At 37.2% G+C, this 24906-nt stretch overlaps 1 protein-coding gene across 3 annotated transcripts in view; it reads right to left on the bottom strand.

Annotated features, from left to right (window-relative positions):
• dscamb (Down syndrome cell adhesion molecule b) overlaps nt 1-10143 on the bottom strand; it is a 142647-nt gene extending 132504 nt beyond the window's left edge. For all 3 annotated transcript variants that reach the window (XM_083525448.1, XM_083525449.1, XM_083525450.1), the window contains exon 1: nt 9216-10143. In XM_083525448.1, coding sequence (XP_083381574.1) covers nt 9216-9258 — 43 coding nt within the window. In that variant the 5' untranslated portion in view covers nt 9259-10143. The remainder of the gene's footprint in view (nt 1-9215) is intronic.
• Between the last annotated feature and the right edge of the window lie 14763 nt (nt 10144-24906).

The raw sequence follows: 24906 nt of genomic DNA, 5'->3' as shown, positions 1-24906 counted from the left end.
TTCCTTCAATACTAAATCTTATATACATTAAAAAATATAAATAAAAGGAATTAAACTTGCCCCATTTTAGTTTTTCATTTGTGCAGGGTGGTAGTTTTGGATTGAAGCCAACCCCACCAACTTATATAATGTCCCAAGAATTAATTCGTCTTACTGTAATCAAGCAGTGCAAGTAATGACTTTTGACCTTCATTATAAATGTCCTTTAATACATCGATAATTTTCCTTCACCTACAAAAGTGAAATTATTTTGTTAAAGTGAATGCATTAAGCTGAAATTTAGCCTAATCTAGCATGTAAACATAGCTAGTGTACATAAGGAACAAAGACAAATGGAGAGCTAAATTATCTATTGATTTGATAAACATCAGAAAATACATGTACAAGCTTTCATACAGACTCAGAATAAGCATTGATAGACAAAGATTTATTAATTCGTTTGTCCACCATGTAAAAACTTGAAGTGAAACGCTAATGAGCTAATAGGCTAGATCAGTTGGTGAATATTATTAAAGTCATAGAGATTAAGGGAAATGACTGTCCATGTAGGTCGTGATGTGTGAGCCGGGCATTTAGATACTGGCTAATGTTTCAGGTGTGAGATGTGCTCATTAGAAGTCAAGCGATCATCTTTATTCTCTCACAATATAGTTAAACAGAAGAACAAGGCCAAGCTAATTTGGAAAGATTAGCATCATCAGCAGGCTACAGACGGCTAATAATAACAAGATACATGTCCTATGCTGGTAGTACTTTTTATTTTAATCTTAAATACAAGCATAAGTGAAAATATACATATATATATATATATATATATATATATATATATATATATATATATATATATATATATATATATATATATATATATATATATATATATACACACACACACCAGTCGATCGTTTTCTACTGCCCCTTGTGTGCATACCCATTTTACAGCATTGCAGAGCCACACGGCTGTAGGGTCTTCAGCATGAGACATAATGGCTGCCCCTCTTTTTTTTTCCTTTTTTTTTTTTTATGTGGTCTTCCCCTCAACCCAGCTGTCTTCTAATCCCCTCTTTTTCTCCTCCTCTCGCTCTTCTTCAGGCTAACATTTGGCAAAATTCTAGCTTGGACGAGAAGGGGACCAGCCAACCACGGAGACACAAATGTATTCAGAGCATTTAGTAGCCCGGATTAATCGAATTATAATTTAATCATCTGATCAAACAGCAATTAGCATAATCACTTCTGGGGAAAGGATGATAGAGAGGAGGAAGGAACACGCGATAAACCTCGGGCAACTGGCGCTCTAATGAGACGTTTAACTGCGAAAACACACTTTAAATGTAACATTTTATCCGCTGGGATCCTCATCAGATGTTAATGTTTACCGAAGGATATGTGTGGAAATTAACGCAAGGAGGTGAAGGACAATTTGGATTATGGCATGTTAAGATTGTAATAAGCCCAAGAAAAAAACAGGGACAGTTATAGATCTGTATATATCTGTATTTGTAAAAAAAATTATATTCCTATATTTATGTTGGATAAAAATTCATTGTGTCCTTTAAATCAATAGATGACCAAAAGTAAGATCATAAAATGGTCAAAATTAATGCAATCTTTTTTTTTTTTTATCTGTATTTCTAGTAGACAGTATGTCAAAGTGTTTCCAATTTCATTGATATCTTCAACGATGGCAAAAATGTACAAAAGTATATGCACCCTTTTCAAATACCTATGCAGTGTTTATACATGTACAGTAAATTCATTTAAATACATGTCCATTTACACATAGGTTTTTTTTTTTTTAATCCTGCAAATGGTTGTATTTGAATGTGAGAACATGAACATGGACAATATTAAAATGCTTTGTGGCAAATCGATCATGTTATGACGGTAACTACTGTTTCAACACTATGATTGATCCACCAAAATGCATAAGAATTCAAAGAAATTTATTAAAGTGTTCATTGGTCATTGCAGTCATAAAAAACACAACAATTTTATGATTCACATTTATAGTTTCTTTCCAGTGGAAATCAAAATCATGAATAGATATTGGCCATGTCCAATATGACATTAAGAAAGCACCTGAGGAAGCCTCTTTATTATTTTGTATTCAACTCTGCATTAACAGATGCAGTACAGGCTAAAAACATTTCTATAGTATGCTGATTTGTTGTTTTCTCCAGCTAGAAAGAGTCTCGTCACTGCTAAGAATGTACTGCAGATGTCGATAGATGTACTGCTACAACGAAGCAAGTAAGAAACAGACTTGTACTCCTTGTGTATTGAGATTTTGATACAGGTGTGTAACGATTAACGAATTGGACTGATGCATCAATTTAAAACAAGACAACTAAAACAAACCGATGCAGCAATTATAAATCAATTACAATTGATTACAAAGTGCCTGTACCTCCAATACTTTTTAAAAGATTCTGTTACTATGAACAAGATCACTCGCATGTTAAACATGAACTAACCCCAGACATTGAGGAATCGAAATATAGTATCGTCTCAAAGCAGTAAACACCCAACTAAAGCATTATGGCTCACACTCTTAGCAGAGAACACACACAATCCTTCTTCACTTGCAAATGAAGTAAAAATCTTCTTTATATTTGTTTTAAAAAAGTGTCACTGTGTAGTTTTTACATATTACACTATAAGCAAATCTGAAAAAAAACAATTTGTCTGAATAATTGTCTTGGGTTTAAATACATTTTTTATTTTGCAGTCTTAAAGAAATTCACAATAAGATACTCAAAATAAAAATCCGCTAAAGAATCTTAGTAGGATTACCACCTATTTCTTTCATTAAAAATGCTGCTATTTTTAATTTCCTTGGATTAAAAATCTCGGAATTTGGAACAAAATTGCTTTTTATTTATTACTTGCATTCGAAAATACTTAAATTGTACTACATATTGTATTGTAAACATAAACCAGAGGGGTTTACTACAATTTCAGGACCACTAAATTCACACAGAATGTTTATATGATTATATGATTATCTTAAACTTACTCAGTTCTATTATAATTCTACAGTAATCGTAGTGTTTTCTCGTGACTTCAAGTCTAATCAGTTTCGTCTCATTAGAATCGTTACAAATTCTGGTTGAGACGCTGTCACAGTAATAAACAGAGTAATAAGATGATTGATATTCCATAAGGAATGTATGAAGGTTTTAGTATTAATAAGCCATCCACATTAATGCTTCCCCTCACTGTTATTTCTAATGATTGAGGAAAACAACTGTCAGAATATTAACATCTTTACATAATGCAGTTAGATGTATAGTTGTTTTGGGAATATAAATAAACCTTCAACACAACACACGTTTATTTACCGTTCTTTCTTTACTCAAATATAAAAAAAAATTATAAACTTCAGCGAAAAATTTTTTTTAATCAGTAAACATTTGTTTTACTGATGCGCCAAGTCTCAAACCAAGCATCAAAAACCGCCAGGCATCCGGCAATAACTGTCCATGTGGAAACATTGCAAAAGTTGGGGTCCTAATGATTTACGTCATCCAAAACACCATCATTACTTTTAATATTTCCAAGAATATTTTGTGTTCATGCTCTATGTTGAGTTTGGTTTCATTAATAACAAACATACATTTGCATAAAGCATCAATATTTGTCCATGCCCATGTTGATTGGAGTTTAAAAAACGTTTTCATTATCGTAGTTTTCATTAAAGTATTCATTTAAGGTACAGTTAAAACAAATAAAAATGTGCGATTAAGTTGTGATTTAATCGCGATAAAATATTTTAAATGTTTGACAGCCCTAATCTTCTATTTCGGTACTGTTGGGGGAAGAAATGCAAAATATAAAATTGCTTGTCATTTTTCATTAATGCAGTTTGTTATTATTAACATTTGTGATCATCGCCATTTGAACAGTTTACAGTTTTTAAACAATTTGAATAAAATGAATGCTCGGTTAAATAATATATCAAATAATATTTTATAATATTTGATAAAAATAAAATAGAATAAATCAAATTAATGCATTACACTTTTTATTATATTGATTAAATTGAGTAATCAATGACACTGGCACAAATTACATTTATTCAATAAAATTGTACAAATGGAAAAATGAAATTAAATAGTTTACATTTGTTAGACCCCATCTGGGTAACACAGATGTGTATGTAAGTGTGTGTGTGTGTGTGTGTGTGTGTGTGTGTGTGTGTGTGTGTGTGTGTGTGTGTGTGTGTGTGTGCCTGTGTGTGTTTTACATGTAATATAAAATTTTCTTTAGATATGTTCTTATTAATTGTTTTACTTATTTCAGCATACCTTAACAATAGTCCTCATTCATTCTATTCATTATTCATTCACTACCTCAATTTGTGGAATTGTCAGGAATTTTTGAAGCCGGACATAAATCGCTAAAGACGCTAGCGCTATGCATGCACAAAACTAATCCTATTTACGGTAAGGAGTGAGTAGCCACATTGACACTGCGCTAACTCTACTTTGTATTTTATACCCCTGGCATCATTGTGTATGTTTTTAAGGTTAATAATACTAATATAAAATGCACTCAAACTGGGAGGCGGAGACTAAACAAACTTGCGGTCCATGACTTATTACGTACCCGAGGGAACTCAGATTTAAACTATGTTTCACACGTAAAAAGGATTGCATTCGGTACACGTGTGTAGCAAACTGAAAGCTCTGTAATGGAAATTTTAAATACAAATACGTGTACTGTTACACCCCTAATATATATTATATATATAAAATGTATTGTTAACCCAAAACCCAAATGTCATGAATTTTTTAACATAACTTTTTATGATGTGCAGTTAAATCATCTGGACATCTGGAATAAATACATGGATAATAACATACAGCATGCAAAAAAAACCATTTATTTTGGCATTTACTCTTGTTTAGTTATTATTTGTAAACAAAATGCCCAAATATCCTATTAATTATATAGTAATTCAAAAGTAAAAAATTTGAAAGTGCAAATTTGACTATTTGTTAGAAACACTTTTGTCACATGACATTCTCAGCCATATAGCCAATAACGTTTATTTTTTTTGCTCCAAGAATAATTCCAAATTCAAGACATGAATTATTTAAAAATGACAGAAAATCATACTATACTGTTATCTTTTGCTTCATAAGGAACATCGGAACCAGAAAATTAAAAACAAACAAAAAAAAAAAAGGAACAGCCATCTCAGGTCAAATGATTTTCTGTAAAGTTATTGGGTGAAGCTTAGCATAATGCTTACACAACTCTCAGTCACATCGTCTTTAGTAAAATCGGAGCGAAATGACCGAGTGCTTTCGCTAAGGTTCTGCTTTAATCTTATTTCTAATGAAACAGCAATTTTTCACTCCAGCCATCAAGCGAGCAAATCCGTCTAACAGGTCAGTCTGAGCAAATGTAATGTTATAAAACCCAACAATCCCACTGATCAACCAAACTTTTAATTATAAAGATGTCTCAATTATATGTGGGGACCCAGGGCAGATTTTTCGAAAGAGGTGAAATCTGTAGACAAATGGCACGTTCCTGGAGCGCAAACAGAATGCCGAGCAAACACTGCAATAATTGATTTTAATCCAATTAGCCTGTGTAAGCCTTCCATCCAGTGCCTGAACAATGCCACGCTAACTTGGGAGAATCTTTAAATAGATAGAGGATTGAAAGGCATAAGACTTTCATGAGCACCTTGCAAAAACTCGAACAGATGGGCCCTTAATCAGCACAGTGGCTTAATTGCCCCCAGTAGATTAACTCCCACAAAACACACTTCCGAGCTGGCCAAATGGAGTCAAATTAGTGCTCTCATTCTCCACCTTCAATATTCATTTTCAAACAATAAAAAGCCTGCGTTATAATCGAGATGATTACTCGCTGGAATTTTTTTTTTTTTTTTTTTTTTTTTTATTATCTGGCAACCTTCTCTAATCTCATCAAGAAACACATGCTGTCCATATATAGGATCAGCTCAGATAACAGAGCAGGGTATGTTTTCAGATTAGGATTAGGATTTGCACGAGATTATAATCTGCCGTTACTCTTAGTGCATTACTTCCAGTCCTGCAGCTCAGAAACTATACCATATGTATATACGTAGCAATGAATCTATAACGTCTCCGTCCCCTGCATCCCCTCTCGCGAGACAGCCAACGTACTGTTTAATTGTACACATTCAAATTTGAACATGCGTTGCCTGAAGGGTTGCTCGGCATTAAAGCGGGAGCAAATTCCCAAAGCCGCTGTAATGCGTCTATCAAAATTAGCATCGAATACATTTTTCGCTCGACACAGCACAAACGCAGTTTTGCAAGAGATCTGCCCTGAAGTTACACAGCAAGAGTTTCAAGGATTGATGGTTTCAATAAACATCTCAATTAAATCTAGAATTACTGTATAGACATACAAAAAAAATACGAATTCCACATTGTGATAAACATTGTGACATGCTACCTTTAATTTAACATTCTCAAGAAACGTGATAATAAATAATGCAGTGCCACAATAGAAATATGAAAGGAAATGATATGATTAGAGGTTTCGAAATATGTATTTTCAGAAAGCTTGCCTTTGCGTTAGAATTAATTTCTAAATTTCTGATTTTGTGCATCGCAGGCTGTGTATTTCAGCACTTTTTTGACATTATATAAGATCTTTTTTGAATGTGTATTATGCTATAGCTTAATACTGCTAACAGGGATGGGCAATCTGACAACATGGCATTGTTATTGGGGCGATTTTTGACATCACAATATGCATGCAATGTAATGTATTATAAAGTGTCACATTTTAAGAATTCGTTTTCTTTTTTCTTTTTACAAACTGGTTTACAAACAAAAAATTAATCGTCCCATATTTTTTAAGTCTTCTGATAGTATTTCTGCTATAAACACTGTTTCGGATCTGATTCCTCGTTCACACCATGCCTTCACATGATACTGATGTCATCATACAGCTCAATGTGCAAAGATCTACAGTCATAAATTACAAATAATGGTGTATATAATAAATAAAAAATGTAAATAAATCAAGAATTGGATCTACGCTTTTCACTGTGGCCAGGCAGCGCAGTGATAAAAGCTCTACATGTACATTGCACTTCTAGGATCGTTCTCGCTATGGCCTTATTTGATGAAACACCCAGCCATGGCGTTCATAATGGAGGTTTCCATAGAGACAGGCCAAGGAGCATGAGCAACCTTGTCGAGATCTAGAATTTTCTAGAATAGGCTTGATCCATAAAATAAAAGAAGAAGAAAAAGAAGAAGAAGAAAAGGCCAGCTCTCGAGTTTTACAGGATATTACAAGCGAAAAAAAAAATCATTTTTGCTATTAAGTCTTATCAACCTGATCGTCGACCGCTTTTAGTTCTAAACGCTTTCATTTCTAGGATGTGTCAAAAAAAAGACAACGTTGTTCATGTGTCGTAGTAACAAAACACTGCTGAAAAATCAGGAACACACTATGATGTACAGAATGTACAAACAGCCCAGAGCTCACATGACTCTCATCCTGCTGTCTAACCTGGTGTATGATGAATAATCTGTCCTTATTGGTCTTTTATGAGATTCAGCAGCTGAGGCAGGAGAAAGAGGGAGGCACTGTTTATCCCCCCCCCCCCCCCTTCATGATTTTTTGCTGTTAATATACCACGCGATATGAAACGATATACACCTCAACACCTCTGTCCCGAAAAAGACAGCAGCCATGTCCACATCCGTATCCGCAGCCACTTCTTTTCCTCCTTTACCAAAACAATTTCACTTTTGATCCCTTCAAACCCACCGTCGTTCGGCTCTACGTTCTTTTTTTTTTGCTTCTAGATGTTGCATGGTAACCTTGATTCAACAACGTTTGTGTGTCATTTTTCAGACTTGATTTCATTCCCTGCCTTTCCCTTCATTTTGCTTTTTTTCCCCACCCTCCTTTGGTCTCCATTCCGTTCACACCCAACCATGTTTTTTACCTACTGACCGTTTCAGCACGGATAAAAAAAAAAAGATAAAACCCCACAATCTTGTTCATCTTCAATATGATTTTTTTGCTGTTTTGTTCCAATCTATATAATGCATACATCCTATTTATTTATTTCAACTTTACACACACACACACACACACACACACACACACACACACACACAAAGCCCTGAATGCAGGGATACTATATATAACTAACACACACCCAGACAGAAACACTGCATTTTCCCATTCCTTAATATCTCTTACCACTCGAATAATAATATTGCAATAAATAACATGTACAATTATGTCTATATATGAATATATACCATTTTTTTTCTTTAAGGATTTACATATTACAATCATCATTATGATTAAAGATTTGAAGCACAGGTAAAGGTGTTTCCAAATATATGTACACCTCTCTACAAATACCAAAGCATGTTCATCTATATCAACATTTACAAATTACTCCCCCCCCCCAAAAAAAAAAAAAAAAAAAAATTGAGGTATTCACCAGACATGCATTTGCATTTTTTATATATATATATATATATATATATATATATATATATATATATATATATATATATATATATATATATATATATATAACAATTATCAGCATGTGTATGATTGGTTGTGCTGCTTCCAAAACATCTTGGACATGTGTAATAGTCGTAGTTGGAGGAATGCAATTATCTTGATCATTGTGGCAATGACTGAGGGAAGGAAAAGGACATGATCTGAAGACACGTCATGCCATGCATGCATGGTGAAGCCACCGGCCTTAATCATGCCTCTTTTTTTTCCTCCTATATATAAAACGCGCCTCATCATCAAATGCCATCTAAATCACTTAAGGTGTTAAACAGGAGCTCGGGTCCATTAACGCGCCATCGAGCGGAAAGTGAATGGCAGGAAACGCGCAACCTGTGTAATTAGCGCTAAACCCCCCTAGAAGACGCACACGCACTCGGTGTGCGCGCGCGCGTGTGTGTGTGTGTGTGTGCATGTGCGCGTGTAGGATAGAGAGATAGGCCTTTTTTCCTTTTTGCACTGATTAGGACCTGCACTTGAGCTTGCATTCGAAAAGAGCTGCCTTTAAATCACCTTTATAATCCTGAAGTATTGGTTATTCCTCGTTTTTTTATGTGCACGAGCACATAAGACCGAGTACAAATCTAAATGTAATTTTGATCATGGATGAAAAAAAACAAAAAACAACTGTAAATCTGACCAACCATTTGAGATGCTCTGGAGAAAGAGAAATGCAAATATCCACATGCCCCGCTCCGTTCAATCCCCAAGCTATGCTTCCTCTTCGCACTCCGCGCACTTTGTCCACTGTTTGTTTGTTTGTTTTGTTTGATTGTTTGTTTGTTTGCTTGTTTGCGTCCTGCCACCTCTGTAAACCGGCAGAAAAGGTACGATTCGGGCCGGTACTCGGTGACACGGGGTGTGCAAGCTTCGCGCTCTCGTGCGCCGGGCACGAGCGTCGTGCGTGCGCTCCCGCAATCCGGTGACTTGGAGTGCCCGGGTTTGTCCTGCGTGTCCCAGTCCGAGTCCCAGTCCAAGTCTTGAGTCCGAGTCCTGAGTCCTGAGTCCAGGGACCTGTTCAGGGGAGAAAACGTCTCTGCGCCACGCGCTTCGTACGGAAAAGCGAAGAAGAGGAAAGAAAAGTCGGAAACAAGACCAAGAGGCAAAAAGACGCACTCGTGCGTGTCATTGAAATGCAAACCAAACCGGGTGGGGGCGGAAAGGGAAAAAAAAGGAAAACGCAGTTAAAGAAGAAATAAAAACATGCATGTGGGGAATGTGAAAAAGGGTAAATAAATCATATTGTTTTAAGGGGGAAAAGGGGAGAAAAAAAGCAAATCCAGGGTAAAAAAAAAAAAAAAGAAGCAGAAGCAGCGGGAGCGAGCGAGGGAGCGAGCAGTCGCTGGATGCTGGAACTCAGACCATCTTCACGCGCCTCTCGCCGTCCCGCAGGCTGCACGCACGCGCATGCATCTCGTCCCCGCAGCCGGGTTTCTTTTTTTTTTTGTATGTTTTTTTTTCTTTTTTCAATAGCGTCGGCTTGGGCTGCGCTCGCGCTCTCGGGCTCCCAGCATCACGGGTAAGACATGCGCCTTCCTCTCTCTCTCTCCTCTTCCTCCGAGGACCCGCTCATCCCTCCCATAGCGCCTTAAAGGAGCCGAGGTTCACGCCTCCCTTGCGCGCGCGCAAAAAAAAATTCAGGGTGCAAGAGGGGCACCTGAACTAATGATGCGCGGATCTAATTGCCTTAATGAGGACTGATACGTGGTTCACGTGGTGCCTTTTTTTTTTTTTTTTTTTTTTTGGGGGGGGGGAAGAGACTTCACCCTTTCTTTCCCGTTCCTTTCTTTAAATTGCGTTGCTCCAGCCATAGCACCTGTCTCACCTCATCACGCCCTTGGTGTGCATGAAAAAAAATGGGAGTGTTAGAAAAGGAAAATTTGGGAATGACTAGGATGCTAGATCATGCCAAGGTTTTTAGCACACTGAAGACCTGGGTTAGGTGTCTGCACAGTCAGTAAATGTGAATGCACTAATAATATTTCTTGTAAAGCCCAAATGAGGCATAAGTTTAAGCTCCAAATAAAAAGACAAAAAAAAAATATGTGAGCACCTTTGTGATCCTCTTTCTGTCCTGAAACCATTATCATAGCTACTAAGTCACATTTCTACGCAGGGCCTTCCCTGAGTGCAATATTATATCAGCTAAAAATATTATATGAGCTAAAAATATTATATGAGCTAAAAATATTATATCAGCTAAAAACACTTGTGCAATTAATCTGAGCTTGAGTCACTTGGGAAACTGTGATTTGTAGTCCGTCGTGTGTAAAGAATGGTGGGGGAAATGTGAAAAAGTCTCGAGTCACCTTCAAACCTGGCTTCAGTGAAAATTTGAATTATTTAGTGAACGATTTTGCACATGAATAGTGGATTGGGAATTCTAGGTTGCCCCTATGTGTAGAGAAAGTCTGTGTGTGTGTGTGTGTGTGTGTGTGTGTGTGTGTGTGTGTGTGTGTGTGTGTGTGTTGCCCAGAGATTGGTTTCCCATCTCGGGTGTGTATTCCTACTTCACATCCAGGCTCTGGATCCTAAACAATCACGTACAAAAGAGGTTCCTGACCGTAAACGAATATCAGAAAGCATAATTATGCAGCAAATTCACAAATACACTTTACAACTATGATTATATCATATTCTATATCATATTCTATATCATATTCTATATCATATTCTATAGTATTATATCACTCTATTTATTATGCCTTTAAAATAAAAGAATTCTTCTCTAAACAGACATCAAATAGACAACTTTCCCCATACAGAGATTTATATAATTTCTTAAAAAAAAAGGGACACAGTGGCTTAGTGGTCTTACACTTCCGGGATGAGGATTCTAATCCCTCCCTCACCCTGTGTGTGCAGAGTTTGTCTCTCCTTAATGAGCTTCATATTCCTCCAGTTTTCTTTCCCAATCCAAAACCCACGTGGCTGACTGGCTTTTCCATTTCCGTGGCCAACCTTTGTGAATGGGTGTGTGAGAGGAGTGTGTGCAGTTCAGTGCTGGACAGTAAATAATTAAAAGTAATTGTTAATGTACTTAAGTAGCATTTTTGCGCATCTGTACTTTACTGAAGCATTTGCATTTGGGGAGAACTTTACTTTAACTTCACTGCATTTCAAAGTCAAAACTCAACTACAGTTTGCGAAATCTGTTGTTCCTATTTATTTGAGTGAATAAAAACATAACTGGTCAAACACACACACAGCAAGCCACCAATCAGGGTTTTGATTGCCGCTTTGATGGTGTCTACTTGTTACCAACATACAGTTCAGCATCAGTTTTTTTTTTTCACATAATCTACATAATTAAGCAAAAGTTTTGTGAAAAGAAAATTATAATAGGAACATTATAGCCATAATAAATCATGGTACTTTGGATACTTAAGTACATTTGAAGGCAAATTCTTTTGTACTTTTACTCAAGAGAAGGTTTAAAGGGAGCACTTTTAGTCATATTTTAGTGTATTTCTACTTTAACTCATGGTTACTCATGGTTACTGTATGTTTAGTGTATTTCTACTTTAACTCAACTACATGGTTTGTGTACTTCATCCACCACTGGTGTAGTTATGCCCTGTGATTCTATGACAACCTGTCCATAGTGTTCCTTACCTTGTGTGTGGAGTGAAGACTATGTCTAGGCAAAGCGGTATAGAAAATGGAGGAATGAATCAATTAGAAGTAGAACAACACTGTTCACACAAAGGAAAATAACAGCACCATCAGATTTGGGGTAGACTCTTGGGTATACTCGGAATGCCTATGAGCTTTGGGAAGATTTTTTTAGTCACAAATAAGGAGCTAACCTGGAGAGATTTTTTATTATCGATCAGCCAGAACCTACGATCATCTACTGAACATAAGGGTTAACTGGGTATAAGAAAAGTGTGTAAGAATTCTTGACAAATTAGGTTTAAAGGGATTGAAATTCAATTTAGTAGCTATAAACTTGAAGACATAACGATTCATATTTCAGGTAGTTCTATTTAATTGATTATAATTAGGCCACATGTTACATATCCATTCATTAGTTCATTCATGTAGCTACACACACACACTTCAACATTCAACATTTGAAAACCGAATGAAATTTATGATAAAATCTAAACAAATAAGGCCTTTGTTTTTCTCTGGTTCCTTTGCTGCCACACCCCATAAAAGGCATGCTGTAATACCTAGTGCCAGACAGAGATAGAGAAAGAAAGAAAAAAAAGGGAGAGAGAGGGTGAGAGATAGAGAGAGAGGCTTCAGTATTGACATATGACAGGTGGGTAGAGATGGCTCCTTCTCCTGATTGGCTGGATGTTCGTGAGCCATATCACATTTTTGATACGTACATAGTCTACTACAGAGACCAGTATTTCTCCTCTGAACAGAGCTCTAATATGACAGCTCACAAACAAGTTGAGCCATATACCTGCTCTTGTTGCCTGTATTGTATTGCTGGTGGTGTCACCAGAAGTACTGAATGCTGAAATACTGATGACATTTCCGTGAGAACTTGCTTTATAAAGTATGGCGCACACTTTTTTTTATACACATGCCATTTTACTGCTAGCACTTGAACAATAACTCTTAATATAGAAAACTTTAACACCTTTGTGAAGGAGATGATCAACACCTCACTTCTAGTAGTGGAACATCTAGACTAAGATATGGGGCGAACGTCTGCCAACTGTCTGCCAACCGTAGTTAGAACGATCCGGTCTGCTCAGCAAAATCTGCCATGAGTGTTTGGTTTGCATGCAGTCCAAAGAACCCATTTATAAAAATGTCTAGATTTTAGAAACACAAATCCAGCAAAACCAAATGCAGCACATTTAAGTCAACTCTTTTTTTAGGTTTCAATGGCAACAAAGGTTCCTCTTGCCCTGCAAGTTCTCAAGCCCTTACAGGCATGACTCAATATCTGAGTGCTTCAATTTTGTACACCAGATTTTACTTACAAATTGCCATGAGAAGGGTCCCTTATCTAAGCAAACAATATGCCACAGGGTGGCAAATATCATCCGCATGGACTATAGATAGGCTGGACACCCAGACCCTACTGTTACATGCCACTCTATGACAAGGCCTTTTCATAATTATTACCTAGAAGTGTACGAGGTGGTATCAAAAAGTTTTGAGACAAACTCTATTTACAAGAAAGTAATTTATTTAACTACGTTTCCACACTATTACGTTCAAAATAGTCCCCTTAGACAGCAATACAGCACTCCCAGCATTCCTGCCACTTCTGGAATGTGTCCTGGAAGTCTCCTTTTGCAAGCACCTTCATCTTCGAGAACAGGGTAAAGTCCAACAGAGCCAAATCTGGCATGTGGGATCATGTGGATTGATCTCTGATGGTCTCCGAATAACTTGTTGAAAATCTTTCTTATCTCTGGTCATTTTCCAGTGATGTTCTCAAAACACCTCGAACGTCTCATTGCAGCATTGCCATATGTAGAACGTATGTCATGTCAATTGTCTCTGTGACAGATTCGGCAAGTTTCACACAGAATTTAACGTTTGCACTTTGTTCTAACTTGCTGTCCATGATTAAATTGCAGACATGGAAATGCACATGGTCAGAATAGTCAAGTCAAGTCAAGTTTATTTGTATAGCGCTTTTCACAACAGACATTGTCTCAAAGCAGCTTTACAGAAATCAACAGTTAAGGTGAATGGTGTGTATTTATCACTGATGAGCAGCTGTGGCAACTGTGGCAAGGAAAAACTCCCTTAGATGTTATGAGGAAGAAACCTTGAGAGGAACCAGACTCAAAAGGGGAACCTATCCTCATTTGGGTGACATCGAGTTTGATCATAGATCTTTCAACAATACAGAACACTGGAGAGTGAGAACTAACATGAATCCTGGAGTATAAGATTATAAGTAATGTTCTTTCTACAGTCTTATACAGTCTGTAAGGTTATAAAACTAGGAGCTACTGAGCAACTTATAAAATAGCTCAACATTTGTGATCATCACAGATCCAGCACCAGCTTCTCCATGCCAGAGCCAAAGAATAGCACCAGTTAGCACCATTAGTCTCTTTACTTTTTGATACCACATCTAGGAGATGTAGCTTTGATGCTGACTGGATGTCGCTGTGCATTTTCTCTGGATTCCACAGGTTACCAGCAACCTTCCCAGTGTCATGAGTGAGAATTATGTATACATTCATGTTTACAGCATTAGCAGACATGCTTATTTACTCAACTTTGTAGGCAAGTATTACAATTTAAAATCAGATGTTTGGCAGCTATGGGATCCCAGTAGACCCAATTTATTATTACAAGACTGAATAAGTACTTGAATGAACAGATTCTCTTAGCGTTGTGAAAAAGAAACCCACACGACTGAATTCTTCTATGAAAAGAAATTGGCTGTCCCCAAGGCTTTCAGATGGTGTGATCTTAATTTTGCCCATGGAGATCACAAAATCTTGATGTAGTGATGCATCTCCAGGGACATACAGCTGCTGAGTCTTGCTGGGATTTCTGCTGGGAAGCTTCCATCCTGGATGGAATGGAAATCTATATGAGGATTTGACCTCACTGAAAAAGCGGGAAAAACAAAAGTGAAACCCCTACTGAGGCTTGTGGGACACCAATAGAGAGTCTGTCTGGTGAAAATGAGGATTCCCTCTATGTTATCTGATTAGACTGTCTCTTTATATAATAATCAAAACAACTCCCATGCTGTGCCTTATATTCCAAGAGTAATGAGTATAGACAATAGAGTCTTGTGTTGGATGTTGTTGAATGCTGCAGAAAGACCAAGCAGGATGAGGATTGATAGAGTCTGGTCAATAATCATTCACTTGGGCAGTTTCTGGTGGGTTAGGCTTTTGGAGGTTGTCCTGGGAAGGATAGAAAGAAAACTAACTGTATATCTGACTTTCAATGACATTAGAAAGAAAAACAGATTGAGAATGGGCTGCTTCGACATGGGAATGATTTTCGCATAAAAGCAGTAGGTACTGTACATGGCCAGATATTGTGGAATCGTTTACAGTGGAAGTGATGTAGAAGAGGAGATCTTAAAAGATGGTCTGGAGAATTATGAAAGGGATTAGATCCAGCAGGCAGATTGTTCGATTGCTGAATGAGATAATGTGCAGCATCCCTTCTGACAAAAGAGGAGAAAAAATGTGAGAAGGAAAGTAGATGGATTTTGTTTTTCATGCCATTGTGCCATGTGCCATCCAGGGGATTTTCATCACCGCTCATAATCAGCCAGGTAACACAGAATCCCCAATGCCCAATTTACTGTCTTTCAGAATCAGAGCCAATAGGATTCCAGGGACACAGAAATTTTATGTGAATACAGTGTCATATTTCTCTCCATGTCTCCATGAGGTTTTGGAATTCCAAGTAATTGTTACATCTTATTGTGAGATATCCAAACTTTATAAAACAGCTATGGCATTTAGATGCTTTTGGTGACCAAAGTACTACCTTCTAATAATATACATATGAGAATGTAATGTTAGTTTGTGTAATTGTTCAGACAAAATCCTTATAGTTTATGTCCTGTTTTTTTTATTATTGCTTCATCAATGGCATTATAATGTATAATTAACTTGAGGAATAAAATAAGAAATAAAAGAATGTGGATGGCAGGCCTTACATTTTTCATTAATACTGATAGTATTTGCTCTTCATCTATATGTGCTGCTACCCAATGCGATGCAGGTGCCCAATTCTGACATACTTATTCCGCTGGGAGCTCCATTCATCTCCTAGACCTGCCAGATTCATCCTGATGCTCTACTCATGCTCTGTCCCTCCTCCTTCTTCTTTATCTGGAACGTTCTGCACTGTTGACTCATCCTCTGCAGTTGTTGATACCCTCACATGGGTACCCTAAAACTTGTATTACCCCCAAAATACCTAAAACTTTAATGCTTCATTGAATAATCTAACGTGCACACCTGAAGCTTGCATGTAAATCATATACATCATCATCAAAATCCCACAATGCATTTGAGGGTTTGCCTTTGTGACAGTGTTTGGTGTAATACAAGATAAAAAAAAAAAGTGAGTACAAAAACGAAGAGTAAATTGTTTTTTATTATGAAATATTGTTCTTGGTGAAGAAACGGTCAGTTATTTTAAGATATCCATGAAAAATGTCAATCATTTTCTATTAAACAAAGGCATAAAACATTACTCACAAAAAGGAGTCATTTTTATCTGTTGGAAGATATGCACAGCATGATGGGTTTCCCTTCTGGCTCACACCTATTCTGAAGACCCAGGCAACCTTCAGGGACTTTAAGCTGCTTTATATGCATGCATGCATGCACGCACACACACACACACACACACACACACACACACACACACACACACACACACACACACACACACACACATACATACATGCACACAAACCTGGTCTGTCAGGGGAGCACCTTTGTTTTGACAACTCAGTTCAGACACAAGGTTCCCTTACAACCAACACAGACTTCCCTATCATTGGCAAAATGTCAACCAGAGGACTCTGAGCCACTTAACAGCGGATCAGGTTTCCCATTTGTTTTGTTGCCCATTAGCCAAGAATAAAAGAGTCCAAATTACTGCCATATGATCCCTTTTGTCACCTTAAACAAAAAAAGAGACAAAATAGTCAACAGGTGCATGCGTCGATCCAAATATAATATTACCACCCTCAACTAGTGTCGAACTTAAAGATGTGTCAGTAACAAGTAATCATTAGGGATAAGGTTACAAATCACTGGACAAGAATTAGCAGGTACTTATAGAAGAACTGTACAGTTAATTAAACATTTAGGTTAGTCAGACATCAATGTTAAAGTCTACAAAGACTAGAATTAACCAAACCTACACACTATCCTACAAGCAATTATTGATGGTTTAAAAAAATTGCGGAATTAATTAACCTTAAAAAAATATTGTTTTTTATATTGTCTTTGGAAAAAAATGTATAGTTTGTTCAGAAAAGCTGTTATGAAAAGAAGCACGGCCAGGTTACCCGATATGGAACTTGAAAGCTAATTTCTATAAATACATTTTTATAACATTCTGACAACAATTATGATTGAAATATTATTGAATACATTACAATACTGGTCAAATTTTGAATTTAATTGACTAAAGCTAGCTAGGTATGCAACATGTCAAAGATTTTTCTTTTTCAAAAATGTATTTTCATTAAGTTTAATCAAGCTCTGTACAAGATTAGTGTTTCCTTATTATGTTTGTTCTTTGTCTTTATGTTTTACGTTCTGCACTTGCATTCACGTCCCGATTCTTAACATGACAGATTAAAAGACTGAAATAATGGATGCGGCATCTTTTTTATGTGCATCAGTTAGGAGGAGAAGCAGCTCTGGAAGAGACAGATGTAGCTTAAATGGCTTGATGTACTCCTAAACCGACTACTGTGAAGGCTTGATATCAAGCACCAACTTAATATGGTGTATGAGGAGAGCCCTCCAAATCCTGACTGAAATAGTAACCTATCCACTTTCCCAAACTTTGATGCCCACTTTGATGGGTGGCACTGTGTCTCATTGAATTGCCTTGGACATCACTAGGCTCCACTTAGATATAACTTTATCATTACTTGCTTAGCTGAGGATGTTACTCCACTCTCCTGCTTAGCTAAGAATATAGCTCCACCTATTTTGCTCAATTGACTACATTGTGTTTACTTCCTGTCTGAAGTATGTCGTAACAATTTATGGCAGTTTCAGTTATTTATAATGCTGTACTGGCTGCTTCCTAATCGGTAGCAAAAACGTTTTTTACTAGTGAGTCTCTTGATATAAATACTTATTATTAGTGAAGTAGGCGTATATGCACGCATGCGCAGTACAAATAGTGTTTCCGGTACGGATCGAGTAGTGACACTGCACACTTTGTCTTTTATAACTGGTATTGTCAGTCGCATTTTACACCTTCGGTTATATAGTTCTATATTTTCCTTGCCATGTTATATTTTTGTCCGTTGTGTTTTACATTTGCACTGTAAATAACAAGTTCCACCCTTGCATCCAATTCCTGCTTCTTTATGTGACACTCTGGTCATTTCTTCTTTATTAACAACTTGGTCTCATTTAGTTTGTATAATTTCCAATAAAGCATCCAAGAAAATAAACTGGAGTGGCAATTAATGCTAATCTGTAGATAAGATTGAAAAACCGACAACATAACACTATACAATTGAAACATGTAAACAATGACCTAGTTAGCTAGCAAGATAGTATTTTTACACACAATGCTACTATTAAGCTAGGCAATGCTATTAAACATAGCTATTTTTGCAATGATATATTGATTCTGAAAGAACTTTGACCAGCTTCAAATAAAATAGACTGCATATTTACATGCTTTCTTTAATATAGAGTCAAATATATGTAGCACCAAGGTTTTGGAGGAACTTTGTCTCATTTTACTGTGTACTGCGATAGATATATATGCTTAAAATGACTATAAAGGCTTATTTACTTGACCAAAGACCCATGCTAGATGAGAATTGGGCTTTAATTTGGGTCAGAGTGACTGGAGCTGACAGAGTAACTAGATTCCTCAAAGAAAATAGCCTACTGCATTATTGAACTAAAAGTCAGGCCAACGGCTTTTCAGATAGCATCAAATAATTGGGGAAACTGTGACAAGTAAAAAAAAAAAAAAGAAAAAAAAAAGACAGTTTTAATTAAAGCAGAGGAAAGCACACTAGCAAACCAGATGTGCTAACATGGTATTAGCAAAATTAGTGTGGTCATGGTTCATTGTCTGTATGGAGTCATTGGCAGTCACTCTACAGTCCCTGGCTGTTCCTCCTAATATTATCCTTCTAACATAAAAAATAACCTGTTTAAGAACTGTTCATGCTACAAGAATATTTTCAAGTTTAGTAAGTGCTCTGAAAGTTTACTGGTGTAACACTGGCTCATTTAAATATGTAATGTCAACTAATACTTTAGTTTTTAGCGTTATCGGAGCTAAATGTCCAGCAAATGTGTCTAGCTAAATAACTAAATAGGTGGCTGTTCAACTACTTATGTTTTCCTAAGTATGTTTACCTAATTTCCAGGCAGCAAACGTCTTTTTATATTTGTCCCTTTAGGTAGATCAATATAAATACACAAGTTTTTCTTTGAGAGCACTTGAGCTTGTTAGAGAACACAAGAGCATGGAGTTATCAAAACTCTGGGACAAAGCTCTGGAAGAGAATAAATATATATTTGGTCATAATAAAAAGGGATATTTAAAAAAGTATTTAAAAAAAATAGAGAAAGGTTCCATATAGAGAAGGTCAGTCTGGTCCAATTTTTTTTTACCTTGGCCTTGACAGAAGTTGTCAGAAATTGACCACCGTACATCAGGATGACAATGATCCCAATAATGAAGCATGGTGGTGGTAGCTGCTGGTGGAACATTTTTGCTTTACTTTTGGACTGTTCTGTGACTGATAGAGCAAGAAAATGGAGAAAACTCACCTGAACCAGAGGCACATGATAAAACCCAGGACATGGCAGGTGGAAAAGCTACCTACTGCATTACTGGAAAGGATAGTAATAACTAGTTTCAAGAAATGAGAGGAGATCCGATAAAAAAAATTGTGCTGTTTTTCCCATAAAGTAGCACAAGCTTAGCTGAGTTATATGCTTCTACATGATTTTGACATTCAAGCAAAGCGTGTTAATATTTCCAATGGTGTGCCATCTTGCACACCAAACATGACCCATACCTGTGTGTTATTAAATCAGGCCATATACCTTAAAGGATTACACAATCCATATGAAATTCTTTAATAATTTTGGATATTTCTTGATCAAATGTACCAAATAACAGTTACGTGTAGCACAAATGTATATGCTACTCCTAAAAGCCTTGTTCCACTGTCCGGTAAAAAAAATCTATATTTAACACCATTCTTTGCTAACATACTTAGATAAAAGCTATTTGTTTAATGCTAGCATGTTAAATTACTAAGCCAATAGATATAGACATGTTTTGGAAGAGGAGTAAATAAAAAAATAAGCATTTAGTTCCTGCATGGAAATGAAAGAAAGAATAAAAAAGCTTTTACTTGTCACATACACATTACAGCTCAGTGATTTCTTGTTTAAATATACCAGCTTGTTAGAAGGTTGTGATCATAACGCAGTGTCAACCATGATACAGTTCCCCCAGAACAGAGAGGGTTAAGGGCCCAACAGAGGAAACTTGGTGGTGAAGGGACTGAACCCCCTACCTTCTGAGCAGTAATCCAGAGCTTTAACGACTGATATACAGTACCTCTTCTCTGACAGTGTATCTAGTCTAGGAGATGTAGCCAAATATCAGTGATATTAAAACATTGCAGTTGGTAAAGAAATCAAAATGTTTGAAATGTTTTTAAATGTGCACAAACTATTTCCTCATAAACAGTAATAAACTCAAAATGTGAGTCTAAGAAGCCTCAAAGCATAAATAGAACATTTGTGCAACTTGACACGATTTTGTCAGCTAACCACTATAAAAAAATAGTTTGTTGGTGTTTGTTGGTTGTGTTTAGTCCTGGATGTGTGGTGCAGACTTTTATGATGATGATGATGATGATGATGACTATGATGATGATAGTGATGATGTTTTTATTAACCTCATTTGTATTAATTTGTTGATTTATTTATATATATACAGTGTATATATATATATATATATATATATATATATATATATATATATATATATATATATATATATATATATATATATTTTATTTTATTTTATTTTTTTTTGTTAAGCAGTTTTCCTACTGGTGCATGACACATATCTACACTGATGCTGAACAGTCTCCAATGTCCTATCACTTGACTAGGAATTATTGTCAGGTAAGAAATATGATGGAAGAGAGAGAGAGAGAGAGAGAGAGAGAGAGAGAGAGAGAGAGAGAGAGAGAGAGAGAGAGAGAGAGAGAGTGTAGGAGAGAAAAAGAGAAAGAGAGAGAGGAGACCTGATCATTTCCGATCCAGCCTTTTGTTTAAAAAAAATGACCTTCCTTGGTCTATAGGAATACAACTGCAAGGAAGCCATTTTTTCTCACTCTCACTCTCACTCTCACTCTAGGTGCTCTGTGCTTCACACATATCCTGCCCCGTCTCTCTTTTATGCACACACTCAGTCATACACAGGCACATGCAGACGCAGACACTCTTCCACTGGCATTCAATATCCGAGCCCCACCCTTCTACTGCAACCATTGGCTGGCTAGAAGGCAAGAACCGGCGTATAGCTGTAGTCAACCTTGAAGTACTAAACTAGGACACAGAGGGGCGAAATGTGAGTAGAAATGGGGTGGTAAAAAGAGAGAAAGGGTGGGAGGACGGGATAAATGGAGGAGTGGGTGTGGATGTGTGAAGGGGTGGGGTACATATGAGCGGGTTGCTCTATACAGTCCATTTTTCTCTCTGCCTTCTAAGTGGAGGATTTTCACAAACACTAGAAGTCTAATTGACCATTAAATGATGCATAATGGAACAGACGTGAGGCACTGCATAAGACATTTTGTCTGTATAAAAGGATTTTTGCCTTATTTCTCGGCAAGTTCACCTCTTTAGAAAGACGACGTTCATCCTGAATAAAGATTTTCACATCAGCTTGTTGTTTTTTTGTCATCTACTTAAAAAAAAAAAGGTGAGTCAAACAGCACTCTTGAATCTGACTCCTCAGCTTCGCAAATCGATTCGATTCAAGGGCGCCGCGTTGCCTAGTAACGATGGCACACAACTGACCTTATCTCATGTGGTCATAAAAATGTATGAAGTCCCCCCCTACATGCACACACACACACCCCCATTTTTCCCTCACTCCTTTCTTTATCTTCCTCCTCTCTACACACAATCATTCGCATACAGCCAAAGGCTAAGCACAAGGCTAAGTTTCCTTATAATGCAGGACTGGTGTGCATGTGAGTGTGTGTGTGTACCTGGAAGCTCCCTTGTTTCATTACCATGCTGCTATCACAGCACAGCCTTACATCACACACGGGTGGAAAGGGATGGTGTAAATCTGAGAGAGCGAGGCTGAGATGTCTAAAAAGGAGCACAAGCTGAAATGTTCAGCTCAGCGCAGAGCTGCATCATTATTGGATTGGCCTTGATGGTAATCATTTCAGAACAATCCATTCCTCCACTCGGGGAGAGGTGGGGAGCACAGAGCGGAGCATTCGGCAACACCTGACATTACGCCTCCATTGATCCGTTCCACTTAGGTGGAATTAGTGTTGGGCTCTGGTTATGGCAATAATGGAATTTTCTGGGTAAATGCGAGACTTTTTTTTTTTTAGATGTCACCACGTTAAGGCGTAGACCAGTTTGTCACTTGGTATCGCCTGTTATCGATCCCTGCTTCACTAGCACTCCAGGCTTGGGTTGAGTAGCTGGTGTAAAGCTCAAGTTGCAGTTATGAAACCAGACAGTTTGTAGTTTGCATGATGGTGTCATGCTTCAGGGCGTTTTTCCAGGAACTAGGGGGCATGAGGGAAGGAGGGGTGGGGTGCCTTAGGAGGGCAATAATACTCGACCTCCCTTCACCCAGAGCACAGCTGTCAGAGCACAGATGGCTGGCAAGGGCAATACCTTGGAGATGCCACCCTCACCATGGCTCTCAGGAGAGATTTAAATAAGAGGAACGAGAGAAAGAGACAGTGAGAGAGAGAGATCTGTACTTGTGTGTGTAATGCTTAAATAAGGGCACACACAATACACATATAGGGTTTCTACATTCCATCATTAGACTACACATAATAACGTTTAATGGATAGCATCTTTTTTTGTAATTTTCATGTTCTGGTGTAATTTATCTGGCCCTGAAATAAACTCCATGCTTTAAATCTATGATTTTTATTTATTTAAAGGTAAATCTGGAAGTCTCTGTCTAGGTTTACATGCCATTGTAATTGAAAAGCTTGCTAATCACTGAGTCTTAGCTTAGCTTGCAAGTTAGCAAACATGCCTTATATATAGCTTTAACGAACCTACCGAATTTGACTCAAATCTACATCTAGGTCTTCTTACCTCCATCTTCTCTCTGAAGTCTTACCTATAATGGGAACTTTTCAGCTAGCTAGCCTTGTTCGACTAACTATCTAGTTTATTGTATTATTCATTATTTCTCTGTGATCAGTCTCATTTAGAAACACACAAAACTAGCTATTTTAGCCATTGCATAAGATTATTTAGCTGCTGAAAGGGTGATTTTTTTTATTACTTGTTTATCTGAAAAGAATTTCCTGCTTTTAATAATAAAAATAATAATAATTATTATAATAATAATAATAAAATCTGCAGGACACTAGGCTAAGGTCTTTTAGCAAACAGGTTGCTAGCATCTCTATTTGATTAGAAACACCGAAGGAAACGATTTAATGTATTATATTTGATTATGCATTATTTATATATGTTTTATATAACTTTAAGTATTATTATGACTATCCATTACCTATTTCACCTGATTCCAGACTTCCCTCAAACATTTTGTGAATATTTTCTGAAATATTTCATTTAAAATGGAATGGTTTTAGATGATTCTTTTGTTTCTAGACTGAGTGATAAATGAAAGGAGCTAAGCGTCAGACCAGTACAAAAAAAGCAAACATTATGTTAGTAGGTTTGTAGCCTGTGCATTTTCTATCCAGAGCATCATAAACAGGAGACACTCTCATGCTCTCCCATCAGACAGAAAACACCGGGGAGAATTTTTTTACCCTGATGCTGTCTCTACATTTCCTGGAGAATTGCTGGAGAAATGGCACTGCTCTGCCTCTGGTTATTCTGCTTGTAGCATGTCAGCTACTGACATTCGAAAAACACAGAATGAGAGAGAGAGAGAGAGAGAGAGAGAGAGAGAGAGAGAGAGAGAGAGAGAGAGAGAGAGAGAGAGAGAGAGGGAGAGAGACCCTCTCTCAGACAGAGAGAGGTGATGTTAAGCACAGCTGTCATAATAATAAGAGTCTGGGTTTGTGGCAGGTGGAAGAAAATTGAAGCTATTGGTATAGCTTCGGAGATACACACACACACACACACACACACACACACACACACATACACACACACACACACACACACACAGACACAAAAAACAAAAAAACAAGTACAGCAACAATGCTTAGATACTCTGTGGCAGTCAAACAATGCTCGAAGGCATTAGGAGCCCAAAAATGCCAAGAAAAACAGTCCTCACAGCGTTACACCACCCCCACCAGCCTGAACTATTGACGCAAAACAGGATGGGTGCATGCACTTGTGCTGTTGATGCAAAATGTAGGGACTACAATGCGCCTGGAACAGCAGACATCAAGATTTGTCAGACCAGGTGAAGGTTTAGCTC

The sequence above is a fragment of the Silurus aristotelis genome, assembly GCF_946808225.1.
Source record: "Silurus aristotelis genome assembly, chromosome: 22".
NCBI lineage: Eukaryota > Metazoa > Chordata > Actinopteri > Siluriformes > Siluridae > Silurus > Silurus aristotelis.
The sequence above is the reverse complement of the archived record's forward strand: the minus strand, read 5'-3'. Positions and strand labels throughout refer to the sequence as shown.